The sequence below is a fragment of the Pteropus alecto genome, unplaced genomic scaffold (genome assembly GCF_000325575.1).
Source record: "Pteropus alecto unplaced genomic scaffold, ASM32557v1 scaffold8, whole genome shotgun sequence".
Lineage (NCBI taxonomy): Eukaryota > Metazoa > Chordata > Mammalia > Chiroptera > Pteropodidae > Pteropus > Pteropus alecto.
In genome coordinates this window covers 14037-31787 of record NW_006494609.1, presented here as the reverse complement: position 1 = coordinate 31787, position 17751 = coordinate 14037, and the positions used below count along the sequence as shown (strand labels likewise).

General features: G+C 36.0%; 1 protein-coding gene and 1 pseudogene across 3 annotated transcripts in view; one reads left to right on the top strand and one right to left on the bottom strand.

Moving 5' to 3' along the window:
• The window catches only part of MED6 (mediator complex subunit 6), a 16677-nt gene extending 11927 nt beyond the window's left edge, over positions 1 to 4750 (top strand). For all 3 annotated transcript variants that reach the window (XM_006925412.3, XM_025042093.1, XM_006925411.3), the window contains 2 exons: positions 3725 to 3752; positions 4348 to 4750. In XM_006925412.3, the coding sequence (XP_006925474.1) occupies positions 3725 to 3752; positions 4348 to 4399 (80 nt within the window). In that variant the 3' untranslated portion in view covers positions 4400 to 4750. The remainder of the gene's footprint in view (positions 1 to 3724; positions 3753 to 4347) is intronic.
• Positions 4751 to 10982: 6232 nt separating this feature from the next.
• Positions 10983 to 11921, bottom strand: LOC102889875 (annotated as a pseudogene).
• Between the last annotated feature and the right edge of the window lie 5830 nt (positions 11922 to 17751).

The window sequence follows — 17751 nt, the reverse complement described above, 5'->3', positions numbered from 1 at the left end:
GCCATCACCATATTGTCCTCTATAATTGTGAGTCTGTTTTTTATTAGTTCCTTTTATTCCTTAGATTCCGCATATAAGTGAAATCATATGGTATTTATCTTTCTCTGACTTACTTCACTCAGCATAATAACCTCTAGATCTATCCATGTCATTGTGAATGGTAGGATTACATAAAGTATCTAAACAGTCAAACTTAAGGATGCAGAAAATATGGTGGTTGACAGAGGATGAAGGAAGAGGGGAAATAGGAAGTTGTTAAATGGATATAAAGTTACAGTCGCACAATATAAATAAGTTCTAGAGATGATGCCTATAGTAACAATATGGTATTGTACTTAAAAACTTGGTAAGAGAGTAGATCTCATGTTGAATGTTCTTAGCGCACACAGAAAAAAAACTAAAGGAACATAAGGAATCTTTCGGTGGCGATTTATGTTTATTACTTTGATTGTGGTGATGATACCACAGGTTTAAGTATATGTCCAAACTCATCAAATTGAATACATTAAATATACATTAAATATGTGCAGTTTTTGTATTTTATACCTCAATATACCTGTTAAAAAAAAAGCAAGCAAATACTCTGAAGGTTTACTCTATGTGTTTTTTGAGGGGGAAGAGTAATGGACTATGAAACTTAAATGATGGATTAAGGTCAGATTGAGAAGTATCGTATATGCTCTATAAAAGAATTTGTAGTTAATTCTATAGTCCAGTGTTTATTTACTATTTTAAACCTACAACTCCCATAAACATAGGTTTCTAGCTGCATTAAAAGTTATTTGAAGTATCAAAACAGTAGCTATCATCACTAAAGAAAAACCAAAGCAGTGATAATTTTTGCATAAACATACAGAGTATTTATACAAAATACTGAAATATTCTTTACTTCATCTTTTAGATCCTCATCACTGACTAGCTGAGAATTTTTGATAATGGCAGTAGGGACCCAGTAAATGTTTAAAAACAGTTGCAAGGAAGAAATGCAGTTAGTTTGTGTTTTTGGAAGTTAACCAGTAACAGTGTAGAGGATGGTTAGGAAAATACGGTGTTTGGAGTTAGGGGAGTTAGTTTATGGAAAGAGAGAGCATGTCCGACTCTGTAACAGAACTAGGAGAAAGATAGCTTTCTCTAGAACTATTAATAATCCCTTTGTTCCTCCTACCCAAAACATTTTTCTTGAGATCTAGAGAAGAAAATAGATTCTTGGTCTACTTAAAGTCTCCTGTGAACTCCTGTTTACTCACTGTATCTCTCAGAACCATTTGTAGTTCAGGACTTGCTCCAACTTTTCCATTGTATTTAACAGTAGAGCTTCTAGATCCTAGGAATATTGCCCCTGAGGGGGACGTGCAAGAGAATATTGGAGCAGTCCTGCCAACTTTGAGGAGGCTCCTTTTTGCCATAGTTTAATTCTTGTTACCGCTGAAAGTTATACTAATACTGATGATATATGGTGGGAGTGCAGACCCTCAGAGCCTTTTATGATGAAAGTCTTTTCAGTGCTGTTTTCAGAAACTGCTAGAAAACCATAGGATATTACTTTAGCTAGGTTTATCCCATGGTTACTTGATTAAATTTTGTTAGAAAGGCAGCCCTCTTCTCTTTCCTCATCTCAAGCCACACAGTTTGTCTGATAGTAGTAACTAGAAAAGATTAGACAGTGTACATTGGGTAAATGATGACATTATTCCAATGTCCAGACATAGTCCAGTGTCTAGTGTAGTTCAAATGGGTCGGTGCTAGCAGTATAAGAATTCCCCCTCTTAGTTTCTCACTTCCTCAATGTCCAGCATATATTTCCTTTTTTAAATTAAGAAAAGAATATTTATTCCCTCAGATTACTTTACATGTTTAAATCCTAATATGTTCATAAGATATTATATGGCTGTGTTGGGTGTTTCTCTGACCTTCCCCCATGTTTGGTGATTTGTTTGAAGGACTCACAGGATTTGTTACAGTGACAAAGTAAGGACGTACGGCTGGTTATATGGGGAGAAGGCATAAGTGGAGTGTGGAGGAATCCATGTGCAGGCTTCATTATACTCTCTTTCCCATGAGGGGGTCACACAGAGTACATACTCTTCTCTCAACAATGGAAATGCAGCAACATGTGTGTGAAGTTCATTAGAGACTTGGTGCTTTTGTTTTTTGGGGAGGGTTATGTAGATACTCTAGCATGTACCAAAATTCTACATTCCCTGAAGGAAAGCGGGTATTCAGCATAGACAACATTGTTTGCACAAATAATCTAGGCGTAGCGAGTCACCATTATCAGTTAGGAATAGTGGGAATCCTTCCGAAATCCAAGTTCCTAGTCACTAGCCAAGGGCCAGCCCTGCAAACTGGCCTTTCTGAAGATAGCAGCCTTAGGTCTTCTATGTTCACCTTTTCTGCACAATGGATAATAATATGGAGCTCAATTTGGTCTTATTAAGTGTAACAGTTCCCAGAACTTGCAGTTGGAGTGAGCTAGTAGGCAGCTGGCAACATGACTCTGGCAGCAGATATTTGATATCAGAAAATTTTGTAGTCTTTAGTTGTAGGGTTAGATAAGAAAGCTTGGGAGGGCATGTAAATTCAGAAAGAAATTCATAAAACAAACGAAGGCATTAACTTTGAGTTAAGAGAACACTGCTGAGATGACAGGGAAGTATATACAGGTATTTTATATATATGTATATGTGTGTAAATGTATGTATGTAAAGTTATAATAAGTTTTGAAAGTAGATAGTTGGGAGGGAACTTGGGGTATTGACATCCTTTTATTAAACATAGGTGATAGTGTCTTTGGCTGAGGGTGAGGATTAGGTTGTGAGCTTTGAGTAGGGAAGAGGAGGGGAAAAGTGTTTTAAAGCATTTAACTTAAACAATAGGAAAAGGGAGAAGACAGAGCCCAGTCAAGTCAAAGAACTGCTGTACAGAATGAAGGATCTGAGCTTGTTTCTGACTCCTGGTGCCCCCATCATTTTTCCCTGCAGCTTTATTTGTATTATTTTTTTCTTTTTTTTTAATTTAAAAATTCCAATTACAGTTGACATTCAATATTTTATTAATTTCACATAGTGGTTAGACATTTATATAATTTACTAAGTGATCCTCCCTCAATAAATCTAGTATCCACCTGGCAATAAACATAGTTATGACAATATTATTGACTGTATTCCCTATGCTATACTTTATCTCCCCATGACTATTTTGTACCTGCAGTTTGATTTTTAATAGCACACTCATCAGAAGCCTTATGTTCATAGAAAAATACCTCTTTCCTCTTTGTTTCCCATACCTAACTTTAAAAGTTGGAGGGTTCATCCAAACTTCATTTCTACTTTTTTTGTGGCTCATATCTGCTAAGCAAATAAGCGTCTGAAGTCTTAAAAGGTTCCATTTCCCCTTTCCATTGGGTTCTACTTAGGTGCTTTTTAGTAAATCTTTGTAGCCTGGGCACAGAGGCACAAGACTTTGTAAGTGTCCAAGGGTTATTTACAAATAGTTTGACTCTTTTGTTCTAGTTTTAGATTTGTCTTTTCTGGAGCAGGTGAATAAGAACTAGAAAATGATAAATTTGCTTTTTATGTTTCATTGTTCTTCATGAAGTCATTTATAATATAATTTGAATGAAAGTATAATTTTAATAAGAATTATGAAGTCAAGAAGAAAACTTTGCTAACCTGCCCTGTTTTCTTCTACTTCTCCCCCTTCCCTTTTCTTTTTTTAATTGCAGCAAAAGTCTGGAGAAAAGCCTGTCCCAGGTATGGTTCATCTGATATTCTTATTGATCTTGAAAGAAGGCCAAGACAGCCTGTTTAAATTAATAACAATTGTAGTATGTGAGATGAGCTATAGTCAAATGGTCATTTTGTCCTTCCAGAATTCTCTCATTGTAGTGTTACTCCCAACCTTTGAGATCTGCTGAATTGCCAAAAGACGATGCTTTTGTGGTTGTGGTATTAGTATTTAAAAGATGAATTTGAGTGAGAAGAGTAGGTATTGAGGAAGTATGGGAAAGCCAAGATGATTTGAGGTTGTTTTTAGTTCAATGAAAAAGGCCTGTTTCATCATGGGATGGAATAATTATACATCTTATTTATGTATAATGTCTTATTTAAATGTCATGTGTTTTTGTCTAATATCAAAAATTTGCTTGGGTTATGAGGTTTTTACGTTTATAAATGGGTTCTTATACATCTGCCTGGTGAAACAGCTACATTTAGAACTTGAGATAAGGAGTTCTAAATGAATTCAAAAGCATCTGAACCATTCATATTCACTGTTGTGTAAATTGATCTCATCCCTCCATCTTCCTTCCCCTTCAAAAAAAAAATAATACCTACTTTTGATGTGTAGTGGATCAGACAAAGAAAGAGGCAGAACCTATACCAGAAACTGTAAAATCTGAGGAGAAGGAGACCACAAAGAACATCCAACAGACAGTGAGCACTAAAGGCCCTCCCGAGAAACGAATGAGACTTCAGTGAGTATTGGACACGAGAGAAGCTTGCAAGACCTCTTGTCCATTATTATACCTCATTACTGTGACAGGCTCTTGAACTGTAAAATTCTTTGTCACAGCCCTCTCATTTGTATAGAATGTGCTTGTTCTTTAAGAAAGGATATAAGGACGCTCATTCTTTCGATGTGAATATTTTTATGTATCTTTTGTAACTTTTCCTTATTGGACTTGTGCAGCTGCCTTACATGTGTACTGCTATATATGTTTAAAACCAAATAAAGGTATTTGTATAAATTACTTTATTGTGAGTTTACCCCCTTTATTTCTCTCTGAAATATTTCCATATGCACTTTGTAAAAATGAAAGATTAATGTTAAAGTAGTAATTAACTAAACTTTTCTTTTATTAGTTGCATATTCCTCAGTATTAAAATGATGAAGTTACTGACAACTTGAAGGATAAAGAAATGGGAAAAAAAACCTCACCTATACCTTCACCCTACAAATATTATAATGCGTTAAGAATTTTCTTTGTCTTCTTTTTCTGTGAATAGACATTTTAGAAACCAAATTTTGTAATTATTCTGTTCATTTAATTTTACTTTGTCATATTATTATGTCTGTTGTAAGCATTTCTCCATGTTCACTTAGTTTTTACAGATTGTTTATATTTGTGACCGAGTAATTCCTGTGGTTGTATGTTTTTTTAAACCTTCCTGTGTTCTACTTAGGTTTTTCCCAGTTTGCATTATTTTAAATAAGGCTGTTGTGATTACATTTGTATACAGTGACTTTTCAGTGTGTAGTATTTATTTACTTAAGATAGTTTCGGTGGTAGAATCACTAGAATCTAGAATCTTTTTTTTTTTTTTTGACTCCTAGTTTCTATTGCCAAGTTGTTTTTCTCAAAAGGTTTGGGCCAATTGTCACTCAAATAGCTAAGTATGAAAATACCAAGTCCTCTAGAGTCTGGCTACCACTGAGTATTGTCATTTATATTTTTAGTGGTAATTAAGTAGGAAAAAATGGTCTTTTATTATTTTAAGTGGTTGAATAATTTCTCATCCTTGACTTTTGCTTTTATGAAATTTCTGATTTTGTTTTGTGTAAGATTTTTCTTTTAGCTTTTTGACATAAGTTCAAGCTTACAGAAAAGTAATAGTATAAAGAATATATATATACTTTTTGCCTAAATTCCTCACATGGTGACATTTTTCCATATTTGTTTATTCTTTACTCTTTTTCTATCCTCTCTCATCTCTAACTCTTGCTGTCAATTGCTGTTTTTCTCCATGTATATGTATACCTATAAAATACACACATATATATACATACACTTCTTATTTTTGGATTGAGAGTTAGACGCAGTCATGAAGCCCAAAATACTTTCCCTGAAGTACTTTAGTGTGCATTTCCTAAAATCAAAGACAGTCTCTTACTTAGCCATCATATACTTATCAAAATTAAACTGGTCTGATACAATTACCTGATCTGTAGATTTTATTCATATCTTGCCAGTGGTGCCAAGAATGTATTTACAGCAAAAGAATATCCTGAATTATGCTTTGGGTTTTGTTATCTCTTTAGTCTGCTTTAATCTGGAAGAGTTCTTTAATCTTCCTTGTTTTTCATGACTCAATATTTAGAGTTTAGGCCAGATATTTTGTTGAATGTCTCAGTTTGGGATTGTTCGATAAATTTTATGATTAAATTCACCCCATGCACTTTTGTCCATGGAAAAGGTGCTTACGAAGCACATGCTATGAATTTGCCCCATTTCTGGTGATGTTAACTTTACTTGGTTAAGGTATTGTCTGTCAGGTTACTCCACTATCAAGTTACTATTTTACCTTTTGTAATTTATAGGTATCTTGTGGGGGAAATAGTTTGCGGCTCTAAATATCTTGTTATTCCTCAAACTTTTACCCACTGGTTAACATCCTTTGGTAATTCTTGCCTGAATATCATGATTGCCAATTGGTGATTTTCTAATTCTAGCATTCTTTCTATACCTATTACTTGGCCTTTTGCTATAAAGAAGAGCTTTCCTTTTTCCCTTGCTTATTTATGTCATTGTGGACTCCTGGATTCTTTTATTCAATGATGCTATTTCTTTACTATTACCTAAACCAAAGGATGAATGAGTACAGTGCTCATGCTGCCTTGCCCCAGTGTAAAAAACCGACACAGGAGTTGGGCTAGATAGAATAAGTGTTTATTATCAGAGAAGTTGCAAGTCCTGGAGACACAGGCAAACTAGGTCTCAAAGGCATCCCCCACCCCCTCCCGCCACCGCCCCAAGTATCTTGGGAGTCCAGGTTAAATAGGGAAGAATCAGTATTCCTGAAACTAAGGGAGTTGGGGTCATGGGTGCTACTGATTGGACAACTAAAGGGGGATGAGGCAATTTGATTAGTGTGTCCGGGTTCTGGAATCAGCTGTGGCACCATCCTACCTGTTCCCATGACCTGGTTCCTTGGCTGGTGGGGGTTGTAGTTTTGCCTTGATAGTCTTGGGCCTGAAACACATCTAAAGCCAAGATATTATCCTTAGTCTGAAATCCAATGGAAACCTATTGGCCTCATGATTCTAGACCTGAGGCTTGGTTAATCTTAATGTCCTAAGGCTTAATGATTAAAGGAGCAGGCATACAGAGGGTAAGGGTGGAGAGGCAAGTGAGTCACAATGCCATTATCTGGGCAAAACAAGCTTGAATCAGGAAAAAAAAAAAAAACTATTAAGTTTGTGGTTACAAGCTATAGGGTAAAAAGAGGTGAGGCCATAATATGGAGGTCCTTATATCAGGTCCTTCATTACTGTTTATATTAATGCTCAAATTGTCCCAGATTGGGCCAATGGAAGTCCCTTCAAGCTGATTCCCGTGTCATTCATTGAGCATTTACTATACGTTTTGGCACAGTAAGCTATTCCAGGTTCTTCCCAACCCTGGAATCAGCCATTTCTCTAAGGTCTCTAGTTCCTTTTGGCGGAGAATGCATTTGGAGATCAAGGTCTTTGTGCCACATATGCTCATTTGCTACTGAGATGTCGTTACTTGTAGGCCCTCTCAGCTGACAGTTAAGAACTAGATAGATACATACTTATGAGTAAATGCACATATGTCCACACACATCTATATCTGTTTATTAAAAGCCATCAATTCACACTAATACCACCAGTTCCAATCAATCACCACATGGTTCACTCAGTTCCCTTCCATATTTTTAACTTTCTTCCACACTGATGAGAATTCTGGTTCCTGTTTTCCACAGTATTTTTACTTATTTGCTTAATCCTGGAATAACAGAATGTAGTTTTAGAATTGCTAACCTATAACTCTGCCGAAAAGAGAACTCCTGATTAAAGTTCAGTATTTGCTTAGTTCTTTTTGTCTTTAGATTGAGGGTATATAGTTCAAATACTATGTTTAAAATCCCATGGGTTAATTTTTTATTCTCTTCAGTGTGGTTACATTGCTCATTTATTGGTTCAGTTAATTTTGTTTTGTTTTGAATTCCATTTTATTTTTCCCCCTCATTCTTATTCGTTTATTTCTGCCTTGTTGTTGGGGTATGTCATATGTTAACTTGATTCTAAATGTCAGAACTGTCCAAAAGAGATTCCAGGTATCACACTCCTTTCTCCTCTGCCCCACTCACTCATTTCATTTCCACCTCATTCTTACCCACTCCCTCAAAGTAACCGACCTAATTAGTTTCTGGTTTACCTTTACTATATTTCTTTTGCACAAATGAATAGATATTTTCTTATTTCCCCTTCTTACACAAAAGGCAACATTATATAAACTTTTGCACTTTGCTTATTTTCCGTTTATTTAAGCATAAACTTTTGACATAAAAAAATTAACTTCTCATATTTGCTTTAAGTATTTTTCCTACTATTTTTCCAGCTCAGAGCCTTTTCTTTCAACAACATGATTGCAAAATATCACTTACAGAAAAATACACAAAATAGTGAAGTACAACTCATTGTACCTAGGTAACTCACCGTGCAGGTAAAGAAATTGAACATTGCCAGTACCGGAGAAGCTGCTCTATGTTCCCTCCTATTCACAACTCTTGTCCTTCTGATCAGAGGTCATCCTTATCCTCAGTTTTATGGTAATCATTTGTTTTCTTTACATTTTTACCTTGTAACCATACATCCATAAATAAATATCTTAATTGTCTATTTTTTATTTTTAATGTAAATGGATTCAGTGTGTGTGTTTCACATATGGCTTTTTTTGTTCAATATTAACATTTGTGAGGTTCATCAAAGTTGTTTCATGTTATCGCAGTTCTTTTATTTTTATTGCTGTGCGGTATGCCATTACATAAATATATTACAACTTAAAAAAATGCATTCTAATGGTGATGGACATTTGAGTTGTTTATAGTTTTTGTCTATAATGAAAACTTGCTTTTATGAATATTCTTATTTTTGCTTTTTTGTGTATAATATAGGCTGAATTATGCCCCCTCCCCAACAAGATATCTTGAAGTCCTAACTCCCAGTACCTCAGAATGTGACCTAATTTGGAAATAGGGTCATTGCAGATGTAATTAGTTAAGATGAGGTCATGCTAGAGTAAGGCGGGGGGGTGGGGGTCCTAATCTGATGTGACAGGTTTTGTCATAAAGAGAAATCCATGTGAAGAGGCAAATAGAGAATGTCATGTGAAGATGGATGATCAGAGTGATGCATCTACAATCTAGAAATGCCAAAGGTCGCCAGCAAATCACCAGAAGCCAGGAAGACTCAAGGAAGGAGTCCCCGTAGGTTTTGGGAGGAGCATGTCCCTGCTGACACCTTGATTTTGGACTTGTAGCCTTCAGAACTTTGAGACAATAAATGTCTGCTGTTCTAAGCCACCAGTTTGTGGTACTTTGTTATGGCAGGAAACTAATAATAGTGTACTCATACTCGTGTTGCTATTTTACTCAGATAACTGAGTCATAAGTATGCCTTTATTCAGCTTTGGTTGACAATGCTAAAATGTTTTCTGAAGTGATCGTACCAGGTTATAACTCCCACCAGCAGTTCATGAGAGTTCACGTTGTTCCATACTTGATCCTTGATATTGTCAGTTAAAGAAAAACTTAGTGATTTTGATAGGTGTAAGGTGCTATCCTGAAGCTGAAATTTGTATTTCCTGGTGATCGATGATGTCAAGGCATCCTTTTGCACATTAAAAAAATTTTTTCTTCTGCCTTCGTCTTACAGAATTGTAAAAATTCTTATATGTTTTGGATAGGGGTCCTTTGTCAATTATATGCATTTTGTTTAAATGTATCTTTTTCACACTGGCTTGATTTTTTACTCTATTAATGGTGGCCTAAAAATGAACACAGGTTCTTAATTTTAATATTGCTCACTATCAGTTTTTATTGTTAATGCTTTTTTTGTGTCTTATTTGAGGTGTTTATCTGTATTGAGTTTATGAAGATGTTCTGTGTCATTATCTAAGCTTCATTATTTTACATTTCACATTCAGGAATATAGTCCAATTTATTGGGATCGACCAATTTGGGGAGAACTGACATTTTAGCAGTATCAAATCTTCAGAACCACAAACATGCTGCATTTCTCCATTTCTCCAGGTTTTCTTTAATTTCTCTCAGCAAAATTTTAAGTTTTCAGAGTACATGTCTTATACATGTTTTGTTAAATTTATCCCTAAATATTACGTTTTTTCGATGCTATTATAAATGATTTAAAAAATTTTTAATTTCCATTTGTTTTTTTCTTAGTATATAGATATAGTTGCTTTTCATATATTTGACCTTGCGTCCTATTACTTTACTAAATTCAGCTATTCTAGTAGTTTTTTTGTACATTGCTTAGGATTTTCTACATCCATGATCATGTCATCTGGGACTAGTTTTCTTTTCAATCCGCATACTTAAAATTGTGGTAAGTATAAATAACGTAAAATTTACCATTTTAACAATTTTTAAGTATACAGTTCAGTGGTATTGCAGTGCAGCAATCAGCACCATCCATCTCCATAACATTTTCATCTTCCCAAATTGAAACTCTGTACCCATTAAAGAGGAACTCCCCTTGTCCTCTCCGCCCAGCCCCAGCCCCTAACAACCACCATTCTACTTTATGTCACTATGAATTTGCCTACTCTAGGTACCTCATATAAGTGGAATCATACAACATTTGTCCTTTTGTGTCTCGTGCATATATATATAATTTTTTTTTTAGATTTTATTTATTTAATTGTACCAATGAAGACTACAGTTTAGTTTTTAAACCTGCAGTTAATGGTGACCCTACTGTCCAGCCAGTGTAACTAAAGACAGTTATGAAATCTGCAAAGAAAACTAGGAGAGACTGGGACAACGAGACAGCACGAGCCCGGCAAGCTGGTGTGCATTCCTACATTTCAGCCAGGGGCAAGCCAGAATTACGGATTGCTTTCCTTATCAACTTGAACCAACAGTGTTTCTTCCAATGATCTTGTCAACAGTTGCATTCCATTGTATCTAGTTAAATACAAAACGGCCTTCATCATAAAATCACGTTTTCCAGAAGTGTTGTGCGTACAATACATTCAGAATCACTGATTGCTTTCTCTTTGGTCTTTTTTCCCTTGAATATATTGGTGTTTGAGTCACTTGTGTTTCTTTTATGCCAGATAAGTGCTATTTGAAACTGTTGCATTATCTTTATCATCACTCGTTTCAGCCACTTCAGATTTTCGTTTCTCCAAAAATGTTGCTGTACAAACTGGTGTGGGGCCCTGGCTCTCCAGTCTTTTCAGGAGTGTTAGGACTGACTGAAACCTCTTTTTTCTTCTTAGGTAAAGCCTGGCTATTTGTAGATTTTTGAGGATCAGTGTTCAAAGTATTTTTTCCCCTTTTTATATAAAATCAGTGAAGGAAAGTTATAATCAATTCCTTTCTTAGCTAATCTCTTCCCAAGTAATTTTTCTTTCTTTTTAAATCACTCCTCCATCTGTAGCTTTTGAATTGTCCAGGTCTGATTATATCATTTCACTCCTAGATATGATGGCTTCTTAAATGGAATATGCCACTCTAAAAAGTTTCTCTTGTACTTTCTCAGATGGCATAACATGACACTTCAAGAGTCTTTCACCGAAAAGGTAGTTGTTCATTGTTTCAGCAACTATCTTGGCAACATCTTCAGATTCAAACTCCACTAAAGCATAGCTTTTGCCATTTCCAGTTTTTTGTTTCTTGTTTGGTTTTTTTTAAAAACTTCTGGACAGTCTGAATCTCATATAACAATGCCAAACTGGGAGATATGTGCTCAGATCTGGGTTTTGTAAAGTGCTGGAGGTAGGTGGCCCACATAGATTACTCCAGGAGTAAGTTTTTTTCCCTTTTCTATTGCTTGGTTGCATAGCACAGAAACAGAATCACCTCCTTGTGAAACTTGGCCACCTGCGGGTTCAGGAACAGAAGTGGCTTGGGAGGGCTTGCAAAGACTGCCATGCCAAAAGCATCCAAACCTAGAAGCTCTTGGCGTATCTCACTTAGTATAATGTTTTCAAGGTTCATCTATATTCTAGCATGTGACAGAATTTTTTTTTTACGACTAAATATTCCACTATGTGTGTGTATATTATAAAAAATAATGTAAACAATGTCACTTTAAAATAGAGTCGGAGCTGCCATCCCAGAGGAACTATTTTGTATGTCCTATTACCTTGAACCTTTGGAATGTTAAAACAGGGCAAAGTAATTTGGACTGGGCCTAAACCAACATTGTGTCCCAAACAACTTTTCAGAGATAACAAGAAACAGATATGACTACTGGACTAAAAATTAAAAACATTGTTTAGAATTAGTGTAATTATTCCCTGCTTTTCTCATAAATATGCCTTGCCTTCACCTCCTAATCGGAGCACTATTTGGGTTTCTCCTTAAATCAGTACTACCCAAATAGCTACTCTTTTGATCTCAAATAAATGCTTGTTGCCTCTCACTTTGGCCTTTTATTTTTATGTTACTAATACATACACACATAATTCTGTTTATGCATTCGTCAGTCAGTGGACATTTGAGTTGTTTCCACCTTTTGGCTTTTGTGAATAATGCTGCTATGAACACTGATGTACAAATATCTGTTCTAGTCCCTGCTTTCAGTTCTTTTGTGTAAGTAACCACAAATGATAATTCTATTTTTAATTGTTTTGAGGACCCACCATATTGGTTTCAGTGGCAGCTGCATTATTGGCAGCAGTGCACAGGGTTCCAGTTTGTCCACATCTTCACCGTTCGTAATTTTCTGGGTTTGTTTTCTTTCTTTTTTTCTTTTCATTTTTTTGTTTTTTGATAATAGCCATCCTAATGGGTGAGAAATGGTATCTCATGATTTTGATTTGCATTTACCTAATACAGTTCTGACACCAATTCCAATGTATGGTGTTTTTTTTCACACCAGCAAACAGTTCTCTGAGGCACCAGCTGGATGTCCTACAACTCAATTCAATTCTGACACTGTCTACCTGGAAATAGAATCAGGTCCCACAGGTTAAGGACTTAATAATATACAAGACTGCCACCATTTCAGATGCAAATCACAAGTCTAGGTGTGTCAACCCAGGCTTCTGACTGACTATAAATCAGAGGTTCCCATGACCTCCTCCAGTTCGATTCATTTGCTAGAGTGGCTTACAGAACTCTGAGAAAGATTTTACTTACTAGATTACCGGTTTATTTTAAAAGGTTATAATTCAGTATCAGCTAGATAGAAGAGGTGTGTAGGGCAAGGTATGTGGGAAGGGGTGCAGAGCTCCCATTACCTGTCTGGATGTGCCATTCCCCCTGAATCTCATGTGTTTAACAACCTGGAAGCTCTCTGAACCCTTGCCTATGTTATGGAGGCTTCATTACATAAACATGATTGATTAGATCATTGACCACTAGTATTAAGCTCAGTCTCCAGCTCCGTTCCTCTCCTAGGAGGTGGGGTGGGGGTAGGACTGAAAGTTCCAACCCTCTAATCACATGGTTGGTTGCTCTATAACCAGCTCCATTTATAGATGACCTAGGGACATTCCAAAAAGCACCTTATGAACATCACAAAAGATGTCTTTCTGACTCTCCTTAGGTAATTCCAAGGGTTTTAAGAGCTCTATGCCAGGAAGAGGATGAAGACCAAATATATATTTCGTAATTATAAATCACAGTATCACATCTAATGATTAGTGAGGTTGAGCATCTTTTCATGTGCTTACTGGCCATTTGTATATCTTTTAACAATATTTTATTAAAAATAATCAAAATAATAGAGAAGATTTGTTTATCTTCCTTGAAGGAATGTTTGTTCAGGCTTTGGTACAGTTTTTAATAGGATTTTTTTGTCGTGTTGGAGTTTTTTTTTTTAATCTAGATATTAACCCTTTGTCAGATATATGATTCATAAATATTTTCTGTGGGTTGCTTTTCATTCTGTCAATAGTGTCCTTTGATGTACAAAAGTTTATAAAATTTTGATCAGGTCCACTTTATTTTTTGTTACTGATAATTTTGGTGTCATATCCAAGAAACCATTGCCAAACCCATTGTCATTAAGTGTTTTCCCTATGCTTTATTCTAAGTATTTTATAGTTTAGGCTTTTATTTTAGGTCTTTAGTCCATTATGAGTTAATTTTTGTATATGACATTAGGTACGTGTTCAACTTCATTCTTTTGCATGTGGAAATACAGTTTTCTCAGCACTATTTGTTGAAAAGACTGTCATTTCTGCATTGAATAGTCATGGCACTCTTGTTGAAAACCATTTAACTATATATGTGAAGATTTATTCTGGGCTCTCTATTCCATCGATCTATATGTCTTTATGCCAGGACCGTATTCTTGATTACTGTGGCTTTGTAGTAAATTTTGAAGTCAGGAAGTATGAGGCCTCCAACTTCGTTCTTCCTGTTGAAGATTGTTTTGGCTATTAGATCTCTGGAGATTTTATGTGAACTTTAGGGATTATAGTTTTGTACTGCCCATTTTGTCAAAGTTTGAAAATAGTTGTTTTATATATTTGTTCTATTCTAGTTCTTATAGTGTAAGGGCATGTTGGTGCTGGTGACTCCACTGTAGCAGAAAGTGGAAGTTTAGTAATTTTAAGTTTTATCAAACACATTTTATACTTTTTAAAAATCTGTTGAGAGAATCATATTATTTTTCTCTTTTCTTCTGATAATATGATCAGTTACACTGGATTTTTCACCCAAATAATAACCAATCTTGCATTTCAGGAATAAGCCATACTTTGTCATGATGTCTTTTTTATTGGAGTCAATTTGCTAAGATTCGTTTTAAGATTTTTATATTTAATTTTATGTGTAAGATTGGTCTGTAATCTCTTTCCTATAAGTTCTTTTTTGTTTTGGTAACTAGGTTATATCAGCATCATAATGAATTGGAAAATATTCTCTCATGTTCTGTGGAAAAGTTCGTGTAAAGAGTTTTGTTATTTTTTCCTCAAACACTTGGTAGAAATGATCCATGAAACATTTTCTTGATTTATCAAGCATAAGGAATTGAGGACTTTTTGGACTTTACAAAATGAATTCCATGGGAGCCATGACAGTAATGTCAACTGGCACATAATGGGAATGCCCTTAGGGTGTGTCCAGAATGCCCCAAACCACAGAAATGTCAGCCACGACTGCACTGGATAAGCACCCATCTGCAGGAGCCAATAAGTATAAGGATCCCACCTGGGTCTATATAAGCTGAACACCTTAGATGATGCTCAGGCCTAACCCAGGAGCATCATTGTGGATGTGCTGAGAGCTGCAGACTCTGACCTTCTCATTGTAGCTGCTGGCTTGGGACTGATGTGCAGCTGTCCTGGCCACCAGTCAACAGAGTTTGTTTTGGAGACACTAAAGACTTTCATCCCTTTGCTCTGTCACAGAAGACTCTACGCTTCCCCTCTCTGTGTGTTGTGTGTCAACTGGCGTGGGTACCTGATTGATTTATCTGAGAAGGTTCCACTCAATAAACCTGGCATTGTGGATAGACAAACATGTTCAAAGGTGCTACCTAAGTAGCTGCTTTCCTTGCTCATGACATTTGGAGAGAAGATGTCTACTTATAGATTCACTTTCTTACCTATTCAAATTAAAAGGTTTTTTTAAATCAGATTTTGTAAATTATATATTCTACTAGTTTGTATTTTTTAGGCTGAAGGTTGTTCAGCTTATTCTGTGATCTTTTAATGTCTGCAGGAGCTCTAGTTATGTTCTCATTTTTTGTTCCTGATAGCTATCATTTATTTATATCTTCTTTTTCTTGACCAGTATTGCTGATGTTCTGTTTTATTAATCTTTTCAAAGAACCATGGTTTTGTTGATCTCTCTGTTATATGTTTGTTTTACTCAGTGAATCTTAGTCTTTCATATTTGCAATTGAAGATCTATATTGAACAATATATTCACTCAGATTACATTTCTATTTACATATAAATAATTATATTTATATATTTGTCAGTAAATGGAGGTTATGCCTCTGGTGATTTGGCTGTGGGGCAGGATGTGTAGGTAGTGGCTCTTCTGGGTGTGGTAGTTTCCCATCCCTCCTGGTAGCCATAAGTTTCCGGAGGTTCTGATTGCCTTGCCTTCAACACTAGACACTCTCCAGAAACATCCGTCCTTGTCTTCTGCAGCATTATAATTTCTTTGTTTCATTTCCCTCCTCACCTTGCTCGCTCTCTTGCTTGCTTCATTTCTGTTGCCTTTGTGAGCTATTCTTTCAGTGTCCCACAGTCTTAGGCCTATTTCTCTGCTCCTTCTACTCTCCACAGGAAATTTTCAACCCTGTTTATGACTTTAGTTACCTTCTATATGCTGGAGATTCACAAATGTGTATATTTAGGTCAGATTTCTTTGCTGAATTTGAGACGGATTGTTTATTCTTTACTTTCTTCCTCCCTCCCCCACCTTCATTTCTGCATTTCTCCCTTCCTTCATCAGCGCAGGTCAAGGGAGTAACAACAATAAAGGTCCTGAGGTGGGAGTATGCTTTGGTGTGTTAGTAGATCAGCAAGAACAGCTGAGTGAACACAGGACAGAATAAGCAGATGAATCAGAGAGGTAAGGAGGGTTGAGTAGTGGCGATAGGAAGTGTATTGGGTAGGACTTGTGGGACATTTTATAGACTTTTACTGTGAATAACATGGAAAACAACTGGAGGATTCTGAGCCAAGTAATGATATAAGCCTTACACTGTAACAGTGTAACAGGTATTTTACATATGCTGTCTCCAATGTCTGCAAGAATTTTGTAAGCTAGTGATACCAGTGTTGCAATCAAGGAAGTAAAAATTTGTGGAGATTAAAGTGTGCTCAAGGTATTATTGCTACTAAGTGACAGAACTTGGATTCTCAGACTTTAAAGTCTGTGCACTGTCTTCTGTGCCATGTCGTGTAGATCTTTAATTCTTAGTTTAGTGATTAAGAGCAAAGTCTAGGTTCAGCTACTACTTCACTTTTTTTTCCAGCTATGTCTGTGAATAAGTTATCCCCTCCTTCTGTGCCCAGTTTCTCCCAACTATAAACTGGGAGTAATAGCAATACCCACCTGTTACGATTTTGAAAGTTCAATGAGTTAATATTATTTTGGATTAGAACCTGATACTTGGTAAGCACTCAGTAAGGTTGGCTATTTTCATTATCGCGTTTCCTTCTGAGGTAACAGCTTAGTTCTCACCTCTTTTGGGAAGCATTTCTGATTGCCCTCCCTCCCCTCTAATAACTTGTGCTTCCAAGAACCCTGTGCACACCATCTTATAACGCTTATTCTACTCCACTGTAATTCTGTATTCTCATGTCTGTTCATCCCAGCTAGACGCTAAACAACTTCTGAGGGCAAAGAGTCTCCATAACTCTGTACGGTGTACTTGGCACAACACATACACATACACATTAGGGTGTCCAGGGTTCCTTTCTAGTAGCCAGGGTAATAACTGTAAGGTTTGGCCTATTATTTTTATTTTAGACTACACTTTTCATTACCAGCTTCCTTTGTGAAACTAATTCACCAGAGATCTTTTTAGATCCTCACTTGCTTTTATGAAAACCGTAAAGACCCAAAGCACATTTTCCTGTGCTTTCCTTTAACTCCATGACTTTTGCCTTTTTATATCTCTTTATAACTTGGGGTCCTTTTTCTGGCTATTTCATTTATTAGCCTTATTCTTTCCTCTGATTTCCTCTACCAGTTCCCCTTAAGATATTACAAAGGGAGCCTGTACCTTTTAATGCTTTGTCTTAGTGATTATGCCACACTCATGTTCCCTTGTACCTGTTTAAAGGGT